Here is a 23,935-nt window from a genome sequence, read left to right as displayed (position 1 = left end):
AAATTGGAGTAGGTTCAAAAAAGGGCGATGAAGATGATAAGAGGTATGGAGAACAGAACATATGAGGAGAGGTCGAAGGGCATATTCATCTTGTGGAAGAGAAGGCAAAGGTGATCTGACAGCAGTCTTTCAAAACTTCTGAAGCTGTTAGAGAAGGTAGGACCAGGTCTAATGGCTTAAAGTTACAGGAGAATGGATTTTGATTGAACGTTAGAAGGAACGTCTTGATAATAGCAGTTTGGCAATGGAATCAATTGTCTTAGAGCAGTGGTTCTCAACCTGTGTATCCCCAGATGATTTGGCCTTCAACTTCCAGAAATCCTAACAGCTGGTAAATTGGGTGGGATTTTGGGGAGTTGTAGGCCAAAACACCTGGGGACCCATAGGTTGAGAACCACTGCCTTAGAGAGTGGTGGGGTCTCCTCTGTCTTCAAAAACCTCCCTTTTCCAGGAAGGCTCTTGATAAGTGAGTAGAGAACGAATTTTAACAATTTCTTTAAACTAACTTGTGTTGGTTGTTGTAGTAGTGCTAATAACACTGTTACTATTATCTCTTGATACCTTTCGTTTTTGATTGTTGCATCTGTTTTAAACATATGGGATTTTATATTGGTGTTTTCCTATCTTACCCAAGGCCAGCATCCTGTTAGTGACTATGTGTGTGCAAATCCTCAGATGTCCAGGAACTTCTTGCCAGAGAGTAGGGGTGGGAGGTGGAATACATTTAATACTACTGTATTATGTTCTGGCTACTCTTTGGGGAAGTTCACTCCACTTAAGGGCATACCCTAATTTCTCTCGCCCCTTGAGCTGAGACCATTTGCTTCTCTATGAGCTGAATCACCTTCCCACTCCCACCCTTCCCCACTGGTAACAGGTTTAGAGGTCTCTTCCAGGTCTTGAAAATTGCTGGATGATAGAAGGATGTAGAGTTGTGCATGTGGACTCCCTCACACATATATGATCTCAGCCAAATTTTTTTGCCTACTGGTTTTATCTTGGTTTATATCATTGCTTCTTTCTTCTAGTTTATATTTTTCATGCACCATGCTCCATATAGAGACTTTTGTTATTGGACAGTGAAAAAGTATACTTGCAGAGGGAAAACATTAAATTCAGAATGGAGATTCCATTTTGATTTTTCATTCAACATAGCAGATATTTTGTGCAAAGCATTGTATGGAGGGGTAAAATGATACATGATAAATTAATTCTTTGGATCTGTGAAATATTGTTTGTGAATAGTAATTCTGTAGCATTAGCAATGATGTCCCAAGATTTCCTTAGTGGGATAGTGTGTTTTTCCCACAAGACTGAGTGCGTCAAACTATGATCAGATAAAGACCTTGATGGCCTTGTGGTGCATTTGGCAGCAAACCAGAACTTTCTGAGGTAGCCCAGGCCTGACTGATTTGATGAAAGCATTTTATTCACATGGAATGTAATTTTACTGGGCACAAGGTTGTATCTTTGATCAAACCAGAGAATGGAAAAGGCCTGAGATGTCATCACTTGAGTTCACTGTGCACTTTATTTCTATCTGTTCTTGCTTTCATTGTAACTTCCGTTTGTATCATTTTTGATCTTGTTCTTCAAGAAAAGCTAGCATTTTAGGTTAACACAAAGGATAACTTTATTTTCTGTGGAGACAAAAAGCAGGGTATAAATAAACATAATAATAATAATAATTTCTAAATCCCAGCAGCATAGGGATTTTTTGGGGCATCTTTCTTCAACTGCAGAGACTGTTGGTCTATAGCTCCCATCAACACAGCTAGCATGACCATGCGGGGGGATTACAAGAGTAATTCAACATGATGTGAGAAGGCACCAGATTGAGGAAAGCTCTTCTCAGACCTTTTATAGAGAGGAAGCAAAACACAGTTGAGACCTTCATGAAAAAAGCCTTGGTCTAAGCCAGTGGTTCTCAACCTGGGAGTCTCCAACTCCCAGAAATCGTAATAGCTGGGAAACTGGCTGGGATTTCTAGGAGTTGGAGGCCAAAACACCTGGGAACCCACAGATTGAGAATCACTGGTCTAAGATAAGGTTTATTCTTATATCTTCATGAGAGACAACTTAAAACAGCAACTGAGAAAGCAAAGTTGAAAGTAGACTTCTGTGTATATAGGGCAAAGATAGCTAAGGGGTTGCATTAGCTCTTCAGGTGACCTTGATATGCTTACAAAATGAAAATCAGATTTTTTGCCCCCAGTGTCTCCAAAACGCTTAATGTTCATTCATGGAGGCATTTTTGTCATGTTCTCCCCTAGCCCATTGAGATCTAAAAGAGAACTTTTTAACACAGTGGATGATCAAAAATACCATAGAGTTGGGAGGGCTGAGAGATATCTTCTGTAGGAATTTGTTAGGTCCTACAATGCAATTTTATAGTAATTTCCAGGAGAAGCATACCATAAAGTACTTGGAGGTTTTAGCAGATTTCTAAGGAGTCTGTATTTTTTACTTTACTATTTAGAACAGTGTGCGCACCAATGTATGTAATATTATTTTAATGTGAACAGCAACAGAGTCAATACAGTTTCAAGTGCATTTACCTGACACAAATCTTATAGATCAAAGATAGCAACTACAATTCCATTCATTCCTCTCTATCCATATATAGGTATGAACCGTTTTCTGAGGGTTTGATTTAAAGAAAGCTGAGCTTCAGTTATTAATTTTTAATGTGCATGCTGTAAAACAAACAAAACATTGTAAAGTTAAGTTCCTTTGTCAGCAAGATGGTTGGAAATGTCTTGGACTAGAATCTAGATGGAATGATTTAATATCATATGGTTTGGCTTTTAAGCTTTTGCTCTCCTGGTCTCTCCACAGATGAATCCATCAGATACGGCAAAAGACAGAAGGGAAAGTGTATCTCCTTGCATGAACTGTCCAGAACTTATTGCATTCTATACCACATGTATTAAATGCTTTAGCATGTTCTTTTGCTAAAGGAGTATCATTTTTAAAATGTTCTTTACTTTTCTATCACTTGAACAGTGTGATTTGCTTAGGTCTTGTCTTCTTTTATCATGGATGAAGTAACACAAACAAATTGGAGTGGATGAGTAAGGAAAAATGAAATTTCAGCTTTTAGGTTTTCAAATATACATAATAACTATTCACATTTAGTAATTGTACACATGTAAATGTTTGCATGCTGGCCAACCTTGTTCTGTTGTACAAGAGGTATTTTCCCAAGGGAGGGTATGAAGACATAACTTATTCAGGCTTCAGATATGCAGGCAGTTTCCACTTAGTTAACTAGGAATGTTCATTATAATAGAGAAGTTGAATTCTATTCTGTTTTATAGTGATGTTGTGGTGCGCACACACATGCACACACACACACACACACATATATATAATCTGCCTTTAAGGGATCAATTTATGCATATAGTGCTTTCTTGTTAAACATTTAGCCTCACATTTTAGTTTGCTTCTCTGGGGTATGATTTTAGCATGCATTTTAACTGTTATTTAAGAGTCCCCGTATGCTTAAAAAAGACATCTGAATATATGTACCTCTCTCTCTCTTAAATAAAGCTTCATCGTAAGCACAGTATTCCATCAGTACAGAAGAACGAGAGGGAAGCTATGGCTGGAACAATATGTAAAAATAGTGCTCATAAAATTTTTCCTTTATTAACTGTCATCATCCCCAGAATATATGTTCAAATAAACGTTGTGTAATAACTAAATTTGAGATTAATAGGCCCCTTAAGAAATGGTGAAGTCATTCAGGATAGTCAGTGAAAAATAGCCTGTAAGACTGTAACATGCGCATATTGTCCTGCTTACATGCTCTCTCTGGTGTCATTGCCATTTATCAATGTCGGCAAGCTCTGTTCTCATTAAAACACTCGTGCACAAAAGCAACTTAATTTTCTTAAGAGGAAAGGACACCTGATTCAATTTAGTACCCACAACCAATAACGTGAATATATATTCTTTTCCGATGTCAGATGAATAGTTATGAGTTGCAACTGAGACAAAATACATAGCTTTTCTTGTTTAAAAGAGAGAAAACACAATTGTTTGCAGCCCCAGATGCATGCATGAATGTGCTTTTCTGCAAAACTAGAGCTTTCAATTCATAGTAATAGCAATTAAGGCATGAGCTGGGGATAATTGTAAATTTGATTGTCAAAGAAATGTGTCAAATATAAAAGATTTGATTGATTATTTTAGGCAAAACTGACACATTCAAGTAGGTTGGCATTAGGACAGAATTTGATGTTATACCAAATGTAGAAGTAATGCCCAAAATTTCAACTTTGGCTTTTGCCAACTGGCTTTCTCCCTAATATTTATTAGATTGTAGTAGGCAAAGTGCAACAAGTAGGATGCATGTGCACCCTATGAAAACCCTTGTCCCACAATCTCCCTCACAATTAAACTTCTATTTCTTTCTAGCTGTAGCTAGAAATTCTGGTGCTGCATCATTCACAGCAGTTACCCACCTCAATCTTCTGTCATACTGTGTGCTAGAGACTGGAAACATGTCTTTTTAAAGCCCACAGCTCCCAAGATTTCCCCCACTAGCATGAACCTAGGCCATGTTGGCTGAGAGATTCTAGGAGATGTAGTCTAAAAGAAAAATTCCAAAGCTTTAAGTAGAAGTCACCTATAACCTGACACTACAACATATTGTAATTATATGTTTATCTGAAGATGCCAGCCACAAATGCAGGCGAAACGTCAGGAGAAAATGCTGCTAGAACACGGCCGTACAACTCAAATACCACATAACACTCCTATGTGCTTCCTCTTCACATCCTTACATCCTACTGATGGAGCTGTTGAACACCTTAACATCAGGGCATAAACAGGATTTGGGAGTATGTTAGGAGCTAGGCATCTGGAGAACTGCAAATGTCCCATCGTAGCTTTTTGCTTTTTCTGCTCTTGTGGCTGTGCTTTCCAGATGTTGCTTAAGGGACCCCAATCCCAGCTTTTTTTTTTTTTTTTGGTTTTCTACCCTAGATATTTTATCTGTCAAGCCTTTCCAAAGTTATCTTTCAGAGGCCACAGTTTTATCTTTGAGAGCAGTGAATCTTCTGCTTGTGGCTGTATCTCACTATTAATACAGAGCCTCAAGACAGCTCACATTGCTTTTGCTAGTAAGCATGGCATTAAGGTATGTGATTCCTAGTGGCTCATTTCTCTTGTAAAATGCTCCTTTCCTTTACATAGACATCAGTGTACACCTCCTATATTTTGTAAACACTGTTCAAATGCAATCTTTGGTATGAAATTGTGGTTGAAGCTCTTCTGGGACCAGGCAGGCCATGCACACATGGTGTGAACTGAATTGAGAGAGATGTAAGACTGTACCTGGACCTGGTAAAAGAACGGTTAGAATCCTGCTTCTCGCTGGACTTCCTGCAGAGTTTAAAGTTCTGTTTGAGGTGAATGTTGGAACTGACAGCTGCAGTTAGGATATCGCCCACTAGTGTGGCTACCAGTATTTTTGTTTTGTAATCTGTACTTCAGTTGTTTGTCTGCTACACTGTGGGTTGTATATAGAATTCTGACTGTGTAACATCAGCAAAAACCCATGTGATGCTGATAAAGTAGAGCCATATCTTTGGTCTTATCATCCTCTTCAGTCTTATCTTCTTGTTACGTCTTATCTTAGAAACTCTTTATCCTGTTAGAGTTCCAGATCAAATTGTTCTCTGTGTGTTAAAGGCCTAGCCTATAGTACTTATATTAATCTTATTATTATTATTATTATTATTATTAATAATAATTATTATTTGTACCCTGCCACCATTTTCCCCAAGGGACTTGGGGCGGCTCACAGAGGCACTTCGAAGTGCCTCATATAAAAAACAGTACATTAACATAAAACAGCAATATAGGTTTAAAAACAACACGTATAACACACATAAAATCCATCTGATAAAATTGTAAAATTCCGAAAACACAGTAGAACCTGCAAACAAAGTTGGCTATCTGTACTAACAGATCAATATACTATATTTTGTTAGTGATTGATACCTACCAGTTCTCTTATCACATGTTTAAGCCAGTATCATATAAATGATGATAATAATTTATACCCCACCACCATCTCCCTGAAGGGACCCGGGGTGGCTCACAAAAGCACTCCAGAGTATGGCATATACAATAAACAGTACACAAGCATTAAAAATAACACATAAAATTTATAGCAACAACCAACAAGGACACACATACCATCACATAGGAATAAAATTGTTCAAATTTATAAAAATGCAGAAATACCTGCAGGTAAAATGAACTGCTATCAATTAATGAACTAAAGTGCCAAAGTGAATAATCAATTAACAATGATAACAGTGCAGTCCTTTGCATGTCTACTGACCTAAGTCATAGGTTGGATCTATACTGCCGTATATCTCAGGATTTGATCCACGATTATCTTCTTTGAACTGGATTCTATGAGTCTACACTGCCAGATAATCTTGGATAAGAAGATAATCTGGGATCAGATCCTGGGATTTAGGGCAGTGTATATCCAACCTCAGTGATTTCAGTGGCCTTGCTTAGAAGTAGCTGGTGACTTCTTTCCCCACAATGCCAGTTATTGCTGTGCTATTCAGACTAAAATGACAGCTTTAACCTGTTGTCTTAGACCAGGGCTTCTTAAACTTTTTCCACTTGCGACCTTTTTCCACCCAAGAGATCTCAAGATCAAAGCCGCAGTACTTGATATATTGTATACATACAGTCATTCCCATGGGTTTGTGTCCGTCTCAAGCTTTAAAATTGCAGAAGTAGTTAAATTCCTACTTGTTAGAGAATGTGTTTCCCAGTTTCAACAGTGCCTGCTGGCAGGCAAAGTCCTTTGGACTGGTGCCTTCTTGTTGTGTTCAAAAGCAGAATGCTTTTGAGGCAGAGGTGTTAAAATATGTTGCTTTAGTTTTACAACTGTCAACTATGATGTTTTATTTAGCCATTTCGATCTAGAAGCTCCCTCTGCAACACGGAGTACCATATGCCATTGTCCGTGCTGTCTCGCAAAGCCAGCAAGCAAAGGCTAAGCCCCCACTTGCTTATGAGCTTGGGCCACCAAGAAGCTGTGGTCCAGTGCTATCTTTTATTGATAGGGCCAGCCGAGGATGACTCTAATGAAATTATCAAAGCTTTGAATTAATTATGAACTTGAATAAGAAAGCTAAGCTCTCTGGAGCCAAGCATCTCATTAGGCATTCATTTTTGTCGTACTCTCTTTATAGAGCAGAAGGCAAGTTCTGCTGCAGCTGAGCCTGTGTTTTGGATTTGGTTCAAACTTGCCAAGCTCTTTTCTATGGCTAGAAGATGTCCTTGGTAATTAATTTGATTTTGCCTTCATGTACTCTTCATGAACATGGCAGTTCTCTCCCCCAGATGCCATCCCACGTTCTCCCTTTTGTCTACTTATGGTTCTGTATCTTTGGAGTAGATGCCATCCAAGAGTTTCTTGTTTTTTTATAGTGAAGGGGAAGACTTTACAAGATGTAAATATTGCATTTCGCATGGAATTTGATTGATTAATACATGTGCCTATCATTATTTCTTGGATGTTTAGGTAAGCAAAAGACTTCCTTCTCAACCCGTTCAAAGTTAATTATATTTTGTATCTCTTGTTGGGTGTGTTTTGTTGTCTTAGGTGTCTCTTTTTCATTCAGAATTAATACTTTTGGGTTTATATTGTTTACAACATAAAACATATTCCAAAGTACATTGTTTAAAACATAACTTAGGTAAATATGTGGTTTGGTTCAGCTAAAAGAGTACAAAGAGTAAGAGGTAGTTGTTGCATTGGATTGAATTGTTGCAATTCCCCTTTAAAATGACTTTTGAGTTCACTTCTATAGTAAGCCTGCCTTTGGGTTCAGATCCGGTCTGTTTGTTTTATTTTTATAAGCAGTTTCAAAATCATGACTTGTACTGGTATATAATTCTTCTTTCTTTTTTAGAGCTTTTTTTGTTTAAATATTTGGAGTCTGAAACATGTCTCACTGGAGGCTGCTTGCAATTGTTGAAAGAAGTGCTGATGATTCTCTAAAAACTTGCATGAATAGACAAGACTTTTCCCCCCTGTAAAATAGCAAGGATGGTTTTGATATTTTTTTTTGTTCTTTTGTATTTTTAGGCAGCTGCTATATTTAACTCTGCATTTGGAAGTTTTTTGGTAAGTTATATTCTTTCTTTCCCTGCATACTGTTTTAATAACGTTGTTGTTTAATATCTTTATTGCTGCTAATTATTGATTCAAAAGGGAACCTGACATGTCTTTTTAATGCATTCTGCTGCTCATTTAAATGCCCAAGCCAGTATTTCTTTTCACTGTCTCTTCCTCTGCAGAAAATTAGTGCATGAATAATCTCTGATCAATATGATTTAATGATGTTTAAGTACATGTTAATAGTCTCCATAATGAGAAGACAATCCATTATTATTCAGATGTTTTGGAAGGTAGTGTCAATAAATTGATTTTCTAATGAGACTTATCACATAATCATTATTTTCTATCAAGGGGCCATGGTTTTTGAAAGGAAAACATGGCCCAGATGATGAGAGGCAATGCTAATTCACCCGGTGACAGTAACACAATTAGCATATTTCTCTGCCAGAGAAAAAGCTTGTTCCCTGTCCCCAGGGAGAGCTATTGGAAGAAGCAAAAGTACGCAGAGAGGCAAAACCTTTCAAAGTGTAATTTCTGTGTGTATGTTATAGGGCTGCACTTCTAAGCACAATATTTTTTCAAAAATTTTAAATCTTCTTACACTGTTGTAATTGTTTAATGTGTTATTGTAAGCCAGCCACTCTGACCTCTTTGGATAAAAGTTGGGATGTAAATACTTCAACAAATAAACAGCAACCTACAGAAAAGAGAAATGCTCTTGGTAGTTCCTTCCCTCTTTTATGTATTAAGACAATTAAATAACTCGACCAATCATTTTGCATACTCTTGCATCTTGGTGATTCAAATCGCCCATTTCAAATATGGTGTGTTGGTGAAAAATTAAATTGGTAGCGAGTACATATAATGAGGAATACTGTTTTTATACCTCGTGTATAGTTACCAGTAAATTAAATATACAAAACATTGCAAAGAATGTGAAATTGAATTGATGCATGGAGATAGGTTTGAATGTTTAAGTGTGATTTTCAATTTAATAGCTTGTACATAATTGTACATAATTTGGAATTTTTTAAAAAACTTTTCATTTTGGCACATAGATGTAGGGTGTTAAGTCTCTGTTAATCCATTTCAAGAGTGTATTTTGAAGCTGGGTTCTGCAGGAGAAGAACCTTTGGTGCCTGTGTGTGCGTTTGTGTGGGCCTTCAACTGCTAAGCCATATTGCATCAAGAACTAGTTTTATGGCAAATACTGGAAATAGTTCCTGATGATTGATCATGCTGGTGCGTTTGATGGGAATTCAAATCAATAACTCGGGAGGAGGCACCGGTTTCAGGAAGTTTTGGTGGTGCAGCGGGTTAAACCATTGAGCTGTTGAACTTTCTGACTGAAAGGTTGGCGGTTTGAATCCGGGGAGCAAGGTGAGCTCCCGCAGTTTGAAAACATGCTAGGTACCATTCCGTCAGGAAGGTAAAAGCGCTCCATGCAGTCATGCTGACCACATGGCCTAGGAGGTGTCTGCGGACAACGCCAGCTCTTCGGCTTAGAAATGGAGATGAGCACCAACCCCCAGAATCAGACACGACTAGGCTTAATGTCAGGGGAAAACCTTTACATTTACTATCCTACTGCAGCCTCAATATTTTTCAGATTTTGGGAATTTTGGCCTGAATTTTCCAACAGATTGTATTGCCTAATAACTTTCAGAAGTATTTGTTTGTTCATTAAGGCATTTGTGTATGTGTGTGTGTATTTTTCTGGAACTATGATTCTATGATTTGTCCTTTGTACGTTTAACAGCATTGATGAGTCTTGTTATGTTCCACAGTAATTTGGATGGCAAAGTCTACTTTTCTAGTAGGTGTTCACTGGGATGAGTTGAATGTTTTGCAGCAGGGGTGAGAAACCTTTGGCCTTCCACGTGTGATTGATGTTAGTATCCACTAACATGTTTTGTGGTCAGGGATTATTGCAGTTTTAGTCCAACAACATCTGTAGGGACCATAATTATATGATTGCTAGAGATATTTTTCTAAATGCTTTAAAAACAGAGGTCTAATTGCTTCGAAGCTTAAACTGAGAACAGAGTGGTATATTTAGCTAGTGAAATATAGACTTTCTTCAAGCAAATTGCTGTGGTTCTATGGGAGTCCTGGGAATATGAATGTGGGTTAGCCTAGATAAGGATATGCAGCCTCTTGGTTTTCAAACATATTAGCATTTGATAGACGGCATTCTCAGGCAAGGACTGGGTGTATGGATTTAAAATGGAAACTAAAGCCTCAACCCAGTTTTAGCTTGGAAATTCCTGTAGAACTGCAGGCGGAAATATGTGTATATTTTTAACGAATGTAATAATATCATAGGTCTAATTAAAACATAGCATTTTAAAGAACTAATTGTTACAGAAAACTTTTTTTTTCCTGTAGCTAGCCTGGTAATAACTGATGATAGATGAATTCAATTTACATAAATTTCAGACCAAGAGAATGTTTTAGAATTATACCACAGAGAATTGCTCTAAGTTAAGAAGTTAATATAATTATCTCCTCCCCTCATTTAAAAGTTGGGTTTAAAATAATTGTGGAACATAAATGATTTGAGTTTTTCCCCATGACAGTGACTTAATAAAATGTGATAGCATTTTAGTAATTCAAAGCCGTTGGGTCTCTGAAATAATGGTGGCTCTATAACAGCAGTCCTTTGCATATTTGCTTGAGAATAAGTCAAGTGAACACAGTGGGACTTCCCACTAAGTAAACATCTATGGATTTAGCCTAAATAAATAGCAGGCAGCTCTATGTATACTGGTTACATCTAAGTGAAGTTCCAATAATGCTTTCTGTGTTGGTCTTTCTTTTCAAGATTGCTGAGAACCCTCAGCTGGTACAAAATTCAGCTGCCAGAATACTGTTAAGGGTTCCCCTTTAAAGCTAATGCAGAAAGAATATTGTCCTACTCCTAATGGTTATCATACCACAGAGGTTAAAAGCCAACAAAAATGAGTAGCCAGCTGGAGAATGGGACAATTGGCTCTATTTCTTCACTGCCCACAGTTGAGAAAGCATCTATCCTCTAATCTACCAGGTTCTTTGGGTGCATCTACACTATAGTTTGAGACCACTTTAACTGCCATGGCTCAGTGCTATGGAATCCTGGAATTGGTAGTGTGGTAAAGTTCCAACACACTTTGGCAGAGAAGACTAAAGACTTTGTAAAACACCAACTTCCATTAATTCATAACCTGAAACCCTGATAGTTTAAGTGGAATCAAACTACATTAATTCTACAGTGTTGATCAGTGGTTCTCAACCCATGAGCCCCCAGGTGTTTTGGCCTACAACTCCCAGAAATCCCATCCAGTTTACCATCTGTTAGGATTTCTCAGAGTTGAAAGCCAAAACATCTGGGTACCCACAGATTGAGAGCCATTGGTGTTGATGGACCTTTGGATGGCCAAAAACCATTCCACTCTTCCTCCACTGCACGTTTCTATTCACTTGTATCTATTAACCTATGTTTAAACACAAAACTGCTTCATCTTCTGAAGACAATTGAATTATCTTTTATATCTAGAGAAGAATATTGACAAGCTGGAAGGTTCCCAGAGAAGGGTGACCAAAATTGTCAAAGGTTTGGAAGTCAAAGCCTGTGAGGAACAGCTATGGGAGTTGGGGATATTTAGCTTGGAGAAAAGTAGGTTGTAAGGCAGTGGTCCCTAACCTTTGGGCCTCCAGGTATTTTGGACTTTAACTCCCAGAAATCCCAGCCAGATTAGGAACTGTGGGAGCTGAAGTCCCAAACACCTGGAGTCCCAAAGGTTGGGAACCACTGCTGTAAGGAGACATGATAGCCCTGTTTAAATGTTTGAAAGGATGTCACATTGAGGAGGGGGCAAGCTGGTTTTCTGCTGCTCTGGAGACTCGGACACAGAGTAATAGATTCAAATTACAGGAAAAGACATTCCACCTAAACAACAGGAAGAATTTCCTGATGGCAGTGGAATATGTTGCCTCAGAGTGTAGTGGAGTCTCCTTCTCCAGGGGTTTTTAAGCAACGACTGGACGGCCATCTGTCGTAGGTGCTTTGATTTTGTTTGGATGGCTCGTGTGGTCTCTTCCAACTCTATGATCCTTTGATTCTACACCCAGGTCCCTCCCTGGTGTCGTCGTTTCTATATTCTTTGTATAGAGAGATTCACACAGCTCAGTGTCTATTTCTTTGCACATCTCCTGCTGAGGCATTGGATGGCATAGTATGTGTGTGTAAAGGGACTACCTCTCTCCCGCTGATCCACTCACCTTTTCGGCTTTTCTTTCTTTCAGAAAGAAGGAAGACTATAGCATTACTAGTGCGATCTAAAACAAATCTTGTATTTTAGGTGGGCCCAGTGTCTCCTATCAGGAAAGGTTCCATCTTCCAAGGAGACTTAAATCATTGCCATTCCAGGGAAGCCATATGTTTGATGAGAGCAAAGGTTGCTGCATTTCATCCTCTAGGCTACATGTTGATATAATTGCACATTTTACTTTTCTTTTTAACGATACATAAAATTAGCCCCTTTTTCCAAATGCCCTTTTAATAAAAGCTTATAGAATTCTTATCTATCCCGTTTTAGTAGACATAGTGCTTTATACAGCCTGACAGGACTTGTGTAAATGGATTAGGCACAGTGTCCATTTTTCTTGCAAATTTGTGACATAAATTTAATTATGGGAATGACCAACAACTTACAAATCTAATTTTCATAGGCTGAGCCAACTTCTTTATTTTTTAATAATGATGGATTTTTTAAAGCAAAGATTTCATTATTCTTTAAAGAAATTCCATGATGTGGAACTAACCAATTGACTAGCTTATTTTATTATATTGTGCCAAATGCTGTTCTTGCTTTTTTCTGTTAATTGGCCTGCATATAAAATATCTCATATAGAAAGCTGAAGAGGAAGGAAGTTCCTTTTTCATGCATTTCTTTCCCCATTTGTAATCTCATACACTTTTAGAAAAGGAAAAGGACAGACGTATGGAAGATACTGAGCAAGCATGTTTTCCATTGCTTCCTTAAACTCTTGGCCTGTGACTATATGATAAAATTCATTCATTCATTGCTTCCCTTTATTGATTGTATGAAAATTTGAAATTCAATTGTGAAGGACATTATGAAAATACAAAGATGCCACAAATTGGTAAAACTGCAAAGTTTAGTTGTTTCCACTGCTTAATGATGTACATTGAGACACTAGATGCTGGTTTGGATTTTTTTTTAAAAAGAAATCTTTAAAAAATTGGACATGCTGTTCTCAATTTAGATTAATTTCATCATGTGGACAGCGAACATGAAGCCTATATAGGCAATAAGCTATTACTTCTTTGACATAATATTTTGTACGTAGGTTTCCAAAAGTTTTTTTTTGTGGTTCTGCAACATTTTTTTCATGCTTACGTATGTTTTTTTCTTCTTGTCCACTGCAACCCACAAAAAGAGTTGTTTGAATTACCTTTTTCTGAAGTGAAAATTTGAAAAAGTGGCTGTCCCAAAGCAAAACTGTTTATCTGTCTCCTGTTTGCTATTCTTCACCGTTTGATGAGTTGTTAAATAGTGTAAAAGTTGGTACATAAATAAAGGGGAAATGTGGCAATCTTATTGCAATCATTAGTTGGATCTTTTTCCTTTGCTGTGCCAAATGTTTAAGCTGTATAAGCCTAAATCGCCTGAATTAGAGTATACCCATAGTATGAACGGGATTTAAATAAGTGTAATTTTATCACTTTCCAATGGATACACTTGGTCCACAAATTTGTGAACATCCTGCGGCTCCTCCACGATGGCAACAGTCTTGGATGGCAGTGGCTCCCAAAGTGACCCATTTAAGGTGGAATCGGGTCAAACAGGGAAGTGTTATTGCCCCAACCTTATACTCCATCCTCATTGTTATGATACTGCACCTTGTTGATAGGAAGCTACCCACTGGTGTAGCAATCATCTATCGGAAACATGGCAAGCTATTTAACCTCAGCAGACTGAAAAGCCAAAACCAAGGTCACAACAATGTCTTTTATAAAATTCCAATATGCTGGTGATAATGCCATCTGTGCTCACTCAGAAAAGTTACAAGCCACGCTAAACACTTTTGCAGAAGCATACAAAAAGCTTGGTCTCTCACTGTACATCGAGAAAACCAAAGTGCTCTTTTAGCAGGTACCAGCCAGTTCTTCTGCAATGCCAGAAATACAGCTTAATGGTGTAACTCTAGGTGGTATTGACAACTGGACCTCAGTCATGGTCTTGAGTTGTCCAACAGGAGGCATTAGAAATAATAAAAAACAACAGTGGGACAAAAGCTCTGTTTCTTGTGTTGTTGAAGGCTTTCATGGCTGGAATCATTACCTCACAACCTCTGAGGATGCCTGCCATAGATGTGGGCGAAATGTCAGGAGAGAATACTTCTGGAACATGGCCGTACAACCTGAAAAACACACAACAACCCTCTGTTTTTGGTTGCTGACTTATATTTCTATTGCAAACTTTGATGACTTATTATTGCAAAAATTGAGGGCAAATCTCTTCAAGGAAACCTTGCTTGTGACATCACACAAGCATAAAACATTCCTCTTTTTTTAGGCTGATGATGTGTCTATTACTATAGCAACAAGTAATTCTGTGGTATGTGCTAATGAGCCATTGGTGCACTTACAGAGTATTTGAAGTCCTCCTCCTTTTGGCCTCCTGCCTATCAATACACCTGAGGCATGTGGTTAATGGCCCATTAAGGTACACCCTGTTGTGCATTATTGCTTAATTGCACTGTAGTTTACGTATATATTTTTATATTTTACTTTATTCTGTTAGTATGTATAAATGCAATGTCAAGGGTTTTTTATGAAGGCAAGGTATACATTATACACAATTAAAATCAGAATAATAGCATTACATTTTTAGGATCAATTTTTCATAAAATGAAATTTCACATACAAGGAAAAGTCTTTTCCAAGCTATGATCAAAACCCTGTGAATAGCTTCTTATCCTAGTAAAGCTAAATAATTGCCTGCCATTGTACTATTCTCTCCACCACACTTTTTTCTTTTTCTTTTTTCTTTTTTGGCTGGACAGTGTAAAGATGAAAGAAGATTTATAGAAAATGCTGCGGTTCACAGCACAGTGAAGCAGGTGTTAGAAATGTAGATTATATGCATTGACCAAAGACTGTACAAATTTGAAATGAAAATGCCACTGGTTGGCTTGCAGTGCTCTGCACATGTGATGTTTCAAATAGCTAAATTATTAATTTTGTTGTGCAAAATTGCTCAGCTGTTAGGGAAAATGTGCCCTTTGAAGATTCCTCCTCCTCTCCTTTTATTTGTATTTGACAACAGACATTCTCTGTTTGTTTCATGTTTGTAGTATTTGATCGAAAGAATTACTTGCAATATATAGCTAAATTCAGAATAGACTAAGATCTCTAGAGTTGGCATGCTGAAGTGAAGTAGCCACTTATGTTCATAGGCAGAAATGTTGTTTCCTCTTCAGACGATATAAATGTTTCAGAGATTCAGATATCCTCATATTGGAGTTGGATGTCTAAATTGGTGAGTGGAGGAATCATTGTGTCAGCCATCACTTGAAGCAAAGATCAGTACAGTTGAAATCCCAGGGTGGTTACTCTTGCAGTGATCTTCAGCACTTGCAGACACTATTTAGAAATAAGTTTTGCTCCCTTATATGGGTACCCTTTTTCCAATCATAGCTATTTCCTTTTGCTGGATGATGGCAACTGATTTAAATATGATCTACACAAATGGGGCCTGAATTGTATTGTAGGTATTTTCTTTCACCTGTAATGTGGCACACTGTTCCTAAGAAATATTATGAATCTAGCATATATATAAATCTTCATGGTTATCGTATAGGTCACAAAATGGCATGCTAGATTATTTGGTTGTTCTGTACTCTTCCGCCATAGACTTTGGCCTCACAGCAACACTAAGTTAATCTAGACCAGAGCATGCAAAACTGTGTGTCATAATACATTAGTGTCTCCACTGCAGTGTGTTGTGAGAAGGTAACAAGAAACCTCTATGTGGAATAAGCAATAAAACATATTTTTAGAAATATAAATGAAAGGTTTTCATTAGAGATGTTGTGTCCCCATACATTTTGTTAATACAATTTATGTATGTGTCTGTATCTCTTATAAGGTGGCTAGTAAAACTGAATTGCTGTTTGTATGTGTGTGTCTACATCTCTTTTTGGGTGGCTAGTAAAACTGAATTACTGTGTTGCAAAATGATGCATGTCTAAAAAGTATTTCACCAACATGAAATGTTTGGAAAGCTCTGAATTAAACTGAGAAGGAGACTGAACTTGATTATCCAGTGGACTTCATGGTAGAGTAGGGACTGGACCTTAACTCTCTGAGATAGATGGATACCATCACCTCCTAGCTATATTGCGACTGTTACCCACTTGAGGAATCCAAGGCTGGAGTTAAAATTGCTGGAAGAAACATTAACAACCTTAGATATGCAGATGATAGGAATCTGATGGCTGAAAGTGAGGAGGAGCTGAGGAGCCTTATCACCAAGGTGAAAGAAGAAAGTGCAAAAGCAGTTAAATATCAAGAAAACCAAGATTATGGCAACCAGGCCGATTGATAACTGGCAAATAGAGGGAGAAATCATGGAGGCAGTGACAGACTTTATATTTCTAGGCACGAAGATCACTGCAGATGCAAACTGCAGCCAGAAAATCAGAAGACGTCTTCTTGGGAGAAGAGCAATGGCCAACCGCAATAAAATAGTGAAAAGCAGAGACATCACAGTGGCAACGAAGGTCCGCATAGTTAAAGCAGTGGTATTCCCCATAATAACCTATGGTTGCAAGAGCTGGACCATAAGGAAGGCTGAGCGAAGGAAGATAGATGCTTTTGAACTTTGGTGCTGGAGGAAAATCCTGAGAGAGCCTTGGACCGCAAGAAGATCCAACCAGTCCATCCTCCAGGAAATAATATCCGGCTGCTCACTGGAGGAAGGATATTAGAAGCAAAGATGAAGTATTTTGGCCACATCATGAGAAGACAGGAAAGCTTGGAAAAGATTGTGATGCTGGGAGAAATGGAAGGAAAAAGGAAGAGGGACTGACCAAGGGCAAGATGGATGGACGGTATCCTTGAAGTGACTGGCTTGACCTTGAAGGAACTGGGGGTGGTGACGGCCGACAGGGAGCTCTGGCGTGGACTGGTCCATGAGGTCACAAAGAGTCGGAGACGACTGTGTGAATGAAGAAGAGGACCCACATATATTCCTGAAGTTTGTGTTACCTAGTGATGGCATATACCACTAACTACTACATGCTGGGTCTCAGAAGAAAAGTCATCAGATTTTCCCCTTTGAAAAATTAGTCTGTTTAATTACACCCTGAAATTTGGAAGATGATGTATTTATACAGGAAGTTCTTTAGCAGGTTTATTCAGAAGTTAGTCCCATAAAGCTCAATATTGCTCAGATCTAGGTTCTTTGGCAGATCATATCTCCCTGTATGCATTGGCCCTGGCTTTGAGGTCATCAGGAGAGGTTGTATCCTCAGCCCCACAAGCACAAATGGTAGGGCTATGAAAACAGGCTTTCAGATTGCCTGGCCCTGGATTCTGGAACACCTTCCTCAGGGAGGCTAGAATGGCTGTTTTCTTGTAGTCCTTCTGGTGGCAGGCTAAAATCTTTTTATTCAGTCAAGCTTTTAAAATAGAAAAAGGGAGGTCTGTATTAATTTAAGACAATTGTTCTTAACAGCTTTTTAATTTATTTTATAATGGCCCTTTAATTAAATTATATAAATAATGGAATTAGTTTAATTGTTGCAATATTTACTTTTTATATGCTTTTAACTATATAACTTGTTATGTTGTTAGCCTCTGTGTCACAATCCATGGGGAGGAGAGGGAAGGAAGGTATAAATGAATATAATAAATAATAAGAATTAGTCACAGTCGACTTCAATGACATTTCTTCCCTTGTGAATAAGGTTTGACTTCTCTTGTGAGTAAGGGGATGCCATCAATCCCTGGGTTATCTCCCACCTATCCACTATGGTCTTTAATTAGGGTTCAGAATTTTTAATCTGTAGATGATTCTTGCCTTTGTGTGAAGATGCCTCAAGGTAATGGTGAGTGAACATACTGTGCCATTTTTTTCATATGTGTTTATGGGATTAGATTGACAATTGAACTGTTTACTTGTTAAAGCCAGAGGTTTTGGCAGGAAAGCACAGAGATACAAACCAATAGGGTTGTCCAAATATTCGTTATGTTTCTCGTTTCGTAATTATTTCGTATTGTTCTCGTTTTTTGAAACGAGTATTGAAACATTTTCCCTGGGCGCAACTGGCAATGTAATTCGAACCATCGTTGGCCCATTCTCTAATTGTTTCTTAAAATTTTCGTTAAATTTTTTCCTTCCAAATTTTTTTAAATATTTTTTTTAAATTATTATTTATTTATCTATTTGTTTCTGCAACCTAACATGAATGGGAGCCTAGCGCAGCCTAACTTGGCTACCGCTCCCTGGCCAATCAGAGTCTTCCACAATGGCTGAAAAAGGTGGGGGCTAGCGTCCTCCGCGTCCGCGTCCTCCGCAACGGAGCCAAACCATTCTGGGCTAGGATACCGAGGAGAGAGGGTGTTTCGTGCGCGCTGGGAAGCTGCTTGCTTGCTTGCTTGGGGGAGAGAGGGCTAAGTGACTGGGGTAGAGTGTCTGTTGTTGCTGGTTCGATATTGTGTTTCTTTTGGGGGAAATTGGCTTGGGGCAGAGTCCTTGCTGTGGCTGGCTTTAGTAAACTTTTATTTTCCAAAGGACGTCTGTGTCCCTGTAAGCGGTAGGGGTGCTTTTGCTTTCCTTTCCTACTCCTGAGGGAGACCCTTTGCCTTTCTTTTTTTCTTTTTTGGAATCATTCACCACATAAGCCCTTCTTTCCAATCCTGAAAGGGGGGAACTAGAAAATTATAGTTTCCTAAGGATGTCTGCTCCGTTGTAATCCCAAGCCCCCGGGCTGAGTGTTATTGCAGCAATCAAATAGAAAACAAAGACACACATTGTTTTCAAACCTAAAGGGTACATTGGAAGAAATAGTTTCCAAAGGACGTGGGGCACCCGCCAAGGCATTGCTTCCTTCGCGCTCCATTTCTATTCCCAAGCCTTGGGCTGAGTTTTATTTCTGCAATCACAAAGTCAGACATTGATTTGATTCAATAGAGGGTCCACAGCAATTTATAGTTTCCAAAGGACGTGGGCACTCCTGCCAAGGCATTGCTTCCCTCGCGTTCCATTTCTATTCCCAAGCCTTGGGCTGAGTTTTATTTCTGCAATCACAAAGTCAGACATTGATTTGATTCAATAGAGGGTCCACAGCAATTTATAGTTTCCAAAGGACGTTGCCAATCCTGTCAAGGCATTGCTTGGCGTGTGCTGCATTTCTAATCCAAAGTCCTCAGCCAGAGCTTCATTTTTGCAATCACAAGGTCAGCCAGTGGCACCATTGATCAAAAGGTTCAAAGGCAATTTATAGTTTCCAAAGGACAGTGGCACTCCTGCCAAGGCATTGCTTGGCGTGTGCTGCGTTTCTAATCCAAAGTCTACACAAGTAGAAGAGGGACTTTTACAGTGATAAGAACCCAATTGAACAGGAAATAAGACTTTCAAACCAGGAACAGGTTTCTTCAAATATTGAAAAATAGTGTATTATAAAAAGTTATGAAAATTTGCCAAAAATCATAGGAGACAGGAAATGTTCTGCAATTTGTTGAGCAAAGAGTGTTGAATGTGATCTCCCACTGTACCAAATTTGATGAGGATAGCTCAAGAAATGAGGGCAGGAGACCCCCAGAAAAGTCCCCCACTGGTTTCCTGCTTTTTGGCGATTGCGCATGCGCGTCCGCCATTTTAGAAACATTTTAGAAACATTACGAATTTTCGGAAATATCCAAAAATTTTGGGTGAAACATTTAGAAATAATTTCTACATCGAAGAGCCGGCACCCCCTACTTTAGAAACGAGAATTGAAACAATTTTTCCATCGATCGGACAAGCCTACAAACCAATATAACCAGGTCAAAAACAACACATGCAAGCAACTTTAAAAGGAATCAACATAGCTTATTACTTCCTAAGTAAATATGGTTTATATCATAGTTCAGTTGGTATCTCAAGAGAGTGATTATCATGGATACTACCAATGTTTTCAGTGAAATTGCTTTAAAAAGTACGGAAAAGTTACTTTCAGATAAAAATGCTTAGACTCCATCTCTCCTTGGCTAGGATATTGGGTGCAAGCTTAAAAACCCCATAAAACATTGTAAAGCTTTAATAAATGTAGTGATTTCAGCTTGAACCATAGTTAAGAGGATCCATGCCCAGTGAGTGTAAGCTAAACCAGATAGGCCAGGACAGAGAAACGAACTCACCAGGTTGAAGACAAGCCACTGAGGTTTATTACAATTCAGCCAAAACAGATACAAGTACAAGCAATTTGCTTCAAAATGTATAATCATAAACAAAGAAATACAAGACACCTTACACAATTCTGACAGCCATTAAAACCTCCCACTCCTTCCCCCAATTGGCTAAGAAAAGAGCGGGACAGGATTTGCACTGGGATTGGCTGGGAGCTCCATTGACGTTACTAACTCCAGGCAAGGATTCCCTTGGTAAGGAGAATGGCAGCCAGGGATTGGTCAAGGTGAAGTTGTAGAGACGCCTCCCGGGAGAGTGCAGTCCATGAGGAAACAATAGCGCAGATATGCTGATGAGATTTCGATTAGCTTAAATGTCCAGTTCTGTGTGAGACAAAGATATGGAGTTCAGAAGACAAAGGTGTAAGACCCAAGAGATAAAGTTGTTGATCTTAGGTAATCAAGGACTTGGCTATCCATAAAGAAAGTTAATGAATGCACATGTTCTAAGCCCCCTCTTCCATGGGGAGTGGCAGACTCTCAGCCTCAGATAAAATAAACATTTTGGATCACCTATCCTTGCATACACACAATTAATCTGATGATTATTTGGCTTAGGAAATAACTAGAGGGATTTGTCCAACCTTTTCCATTTCCAAGATATTTATCTAAACAGGGCCAAGGAGGGGTAGCTGTGTCTAGGCTACATCTTGATACATTTTAAAGAATCAGTTTATATACACTTAATATAAGAAATAGATACAGTACACAATTTAAAGGATACAAGTTACACAGAAATTATCAAATCAATACAATTTATTAAAGAGTTAGAGACAATATAGTTCATGGGAGATACAGCTGCTGTTGTTATGCCTGTTCCCGATCTTCTAAAACTTTGAACTTGCATAACTCTGGACTCTGGGAAAGGTCTTTAATAAAAGGAAAAAATTATATATTTGTTGGTAGTCTTTTTGTGAATTATAAATCATTTTTGGGGAGCGGGTCACTATGGCTTGATAACAAAAGGCAATTGTATTTGTGAATCACAAATAGATTTTATTCATGTTATCATTTTAGAATCCCTGTAGATCAGGGGTTCTCAAACTTTTTAAAGCAGAGGGCCAGTTCCTCAATCTGTTGGGGTGCCGGACTATAGTTTGAAAAAAAGTGTGAACAAATTCCCGTGCACAGTGCATTTATCTTATTTGTAGTGCAAAAAAATAAAAATGAAAAAACAATACAACATTTAAAATGAAAGACAATTTTAACCAATATTAACTTACCAATATTTCAATGGAAGTGTGAGCCTGCTTTTAGCTGATGCAATAGTCAAGTTAATTGGGATTGTTGTTATGTGCCTTCAAGTAGTTTCAGACTTAGAGTGACCCTAATTCTAAAGTTCGGAGGCTGGGTAAATGATCTTGGAGGGCCACATCTGTTTTGTGGGCCTTGGTTTGGGGACCCCTGCTGTAGGTTGCATTGAGCTGTGAGGCTCAAAATCAGGTTTCATGGCTAACTATGGATTCATGCCATTTGTTTCATGTGATCTGCAGATTTGAGTTTACTAGACTTAAAAATATAGAAACAAAAGCCAAACAGCTAATTCTGAATAAATGGAAATTAGAATATCCTGTCAGGCGTATACTTTATATAACCTGAAGCTCCAGAGGAAGGCCCTTGTCACTTAGTTTACAATGTCAAAAGAACATGGTGTCTTATGCCAAAAATATCATATGGTAAGCAAGACTAGACTCAGCGGAAGGAGGCATGAAAATTGGAGGAAGGAACATCAATAATTTAAGTCATGCAGATGACACCATACTACTTGTAGAAAATAGAAAATATGTGAAACTATCACTGAAGAAAGTCAAATAAGAAAGCTAGGTTTATAGCTAAATATTAAGAAATGACATTGAGATCATCAACTTGATGAAATATGATAGGTTTTTAATACATCTCTGTTGCTTTTCACTATGTTAATATGGTGCTAATTGGTTTAGACTAAGAACTCATTGGATGATCATGAGCAAGTCATACTTGCTCACCTTAAGAGAAAAACAAACTTAATTTTGAATAATTCTTGCCAAGAAAAACCTATGATAGGGTCATCATAAATTGAAGTCATCTTGAAGATACATGATGACAATGTTAAATATGAGTGAAGGGCATAAAAATAACAACAGTGAGATGGTCTAAACTTTAAAGTACATTTAATTTTCAGTTAAGTTGCCCTTTCAGGTTCCTCTTGCAGTATGTTTTTGGCCATTCTTCATGCTTTCTGACCACAAAGACCTTCCAGTTGTAGCAGTATCTAACCATTTCAACTCTAAGCCAAACTCAAGGAAAATCTGGTGAAGAAGGTTTTTTACAGCAAGAATACTTTTTCGTTTCTCCTTCTAGGTGTCATGGTAATAGTTTTTGGCTCATTTTTCATTGTGGCTCAGAGACCAAAGGGCCACTTCTGCCTACCAAGCATGGTAAGGGCAGACGAAAGGGCTTTCAGAAGAGCTAGATGGTAGAGACGTGCTCACCTCTCAGCTCAATTGTCATATGGATTGTTGTACTTCCCTATAGGGTTTAGTAGGAATTGCTGAGAATTGAGCCTCTTTTCTGCCTGCTCTTTCCTCCATAGAAGAGATATTTATGATTTATCAGACCACCTTTGTAGAGATGTTTTCTGTCACATTCACAACCCTCTCTCTTCTGTCTCTTCATTTCACTTTCTTCTTTCATTCTTATGGGTCTTTCTTCAGGCAAACTTTGCAAAACTCAAACTCATAATTAAGAGGATATAGAGAGTGTTTGAGGATTGGGACATTTGTAGGGATACCAAGATGCTTGTTTATAAAGCTGTTGTCTTCCCAACCCTGTTATACACCTGTGAAACGTGCACCGTCTACAGAGGTTACACCCAACTTCTAGAACGATTCTATCAGTGTTGCTGCTGAAAAATCCTACAGATATTTTGGGAAGACAGACGGACAAATGCCAGTGTTCTGGAAGAAGCCAGCACTGAAATGATGATCCTTTGCCATCAACTCTGCTGTACTGGCCACATTGTCCAAACGACCGATCATCGTCTCCCAAAGGAATTGCTAGATGCTCAACTCAAGAATGGAAAATAGAACGTTGGTGGACAGGAAAAGCGATTTAAAGATGAACTTAAAACTAACCTTAAAAACTGTGGCATAGATACTGAGATCTGGGACGCCCTGGCCCTTGAGCATTTTAACTGGAGGTCAGCTGTTACCAACAGTGCTGTGGAATTCAAAGAGGCATGAATGGAGGGCAAAAGGAAGTAATGTGTCAAGAGGAAGACACATAAAGACAACCCTGATTGGGACTGCCTTCCACCTGGAAACCAATGTCCT

The 23,935-nt window shown here is 38.4% G+C and overlaps 1 protein-coding gene across 4 annotated transcripts in view; it reads left to right on the top strand.

Moving 5' to 3' along the window:
- slc10a7 (solute carrier family 10 member 7) overlaps positions 1-23,935 on the top strand; it is a 183,403-nt gene that overhangs the window by 51,990 nt on the left and 107,478 nt on the right. For 3 of the 4 annotated variants that reach the window (XR_010006281.1, XM_062980929.1, XM_016994091.2), the window contains one exon: positions 8,132-8,170. The exons of the other annotated variant lie outside the window; for it this stretch is intronic. Coding sequence is in view for 2 of the 3 variants with exons in the window: in XM_062980929.1 (XP_062836999.1) it covers positions 8,132-8,170 (39 nt within the window). In the remaining variant the exon portion in view is untranslated. The remainder of the gene's footprint in view (positions 1-8,131; positions 8,171-23,935) is intronic. 4 annotated transcript variants of the gene reach the window in all.

This window comes from Anolis carolinensis, chromosome 5 (assembly GCF_035594765.1).
Source record: "Anolis carolinensis isolate JA03-04 chromosome 5, rAnoCar3.1.pri, whole genome shotgun sequence".
NCBI classification, from domain to species: Eukaryota; Metazoa; Chordata; class Lepidosauria; order Squamata; family Dactyloidae; genus Anolis; species Anolis carolinensis.
The sequence above is the reverse complement of the archived record's forward strand: the minus strand, read 5'-3'. Positions and strand labels throughout refer to the sequence as shown.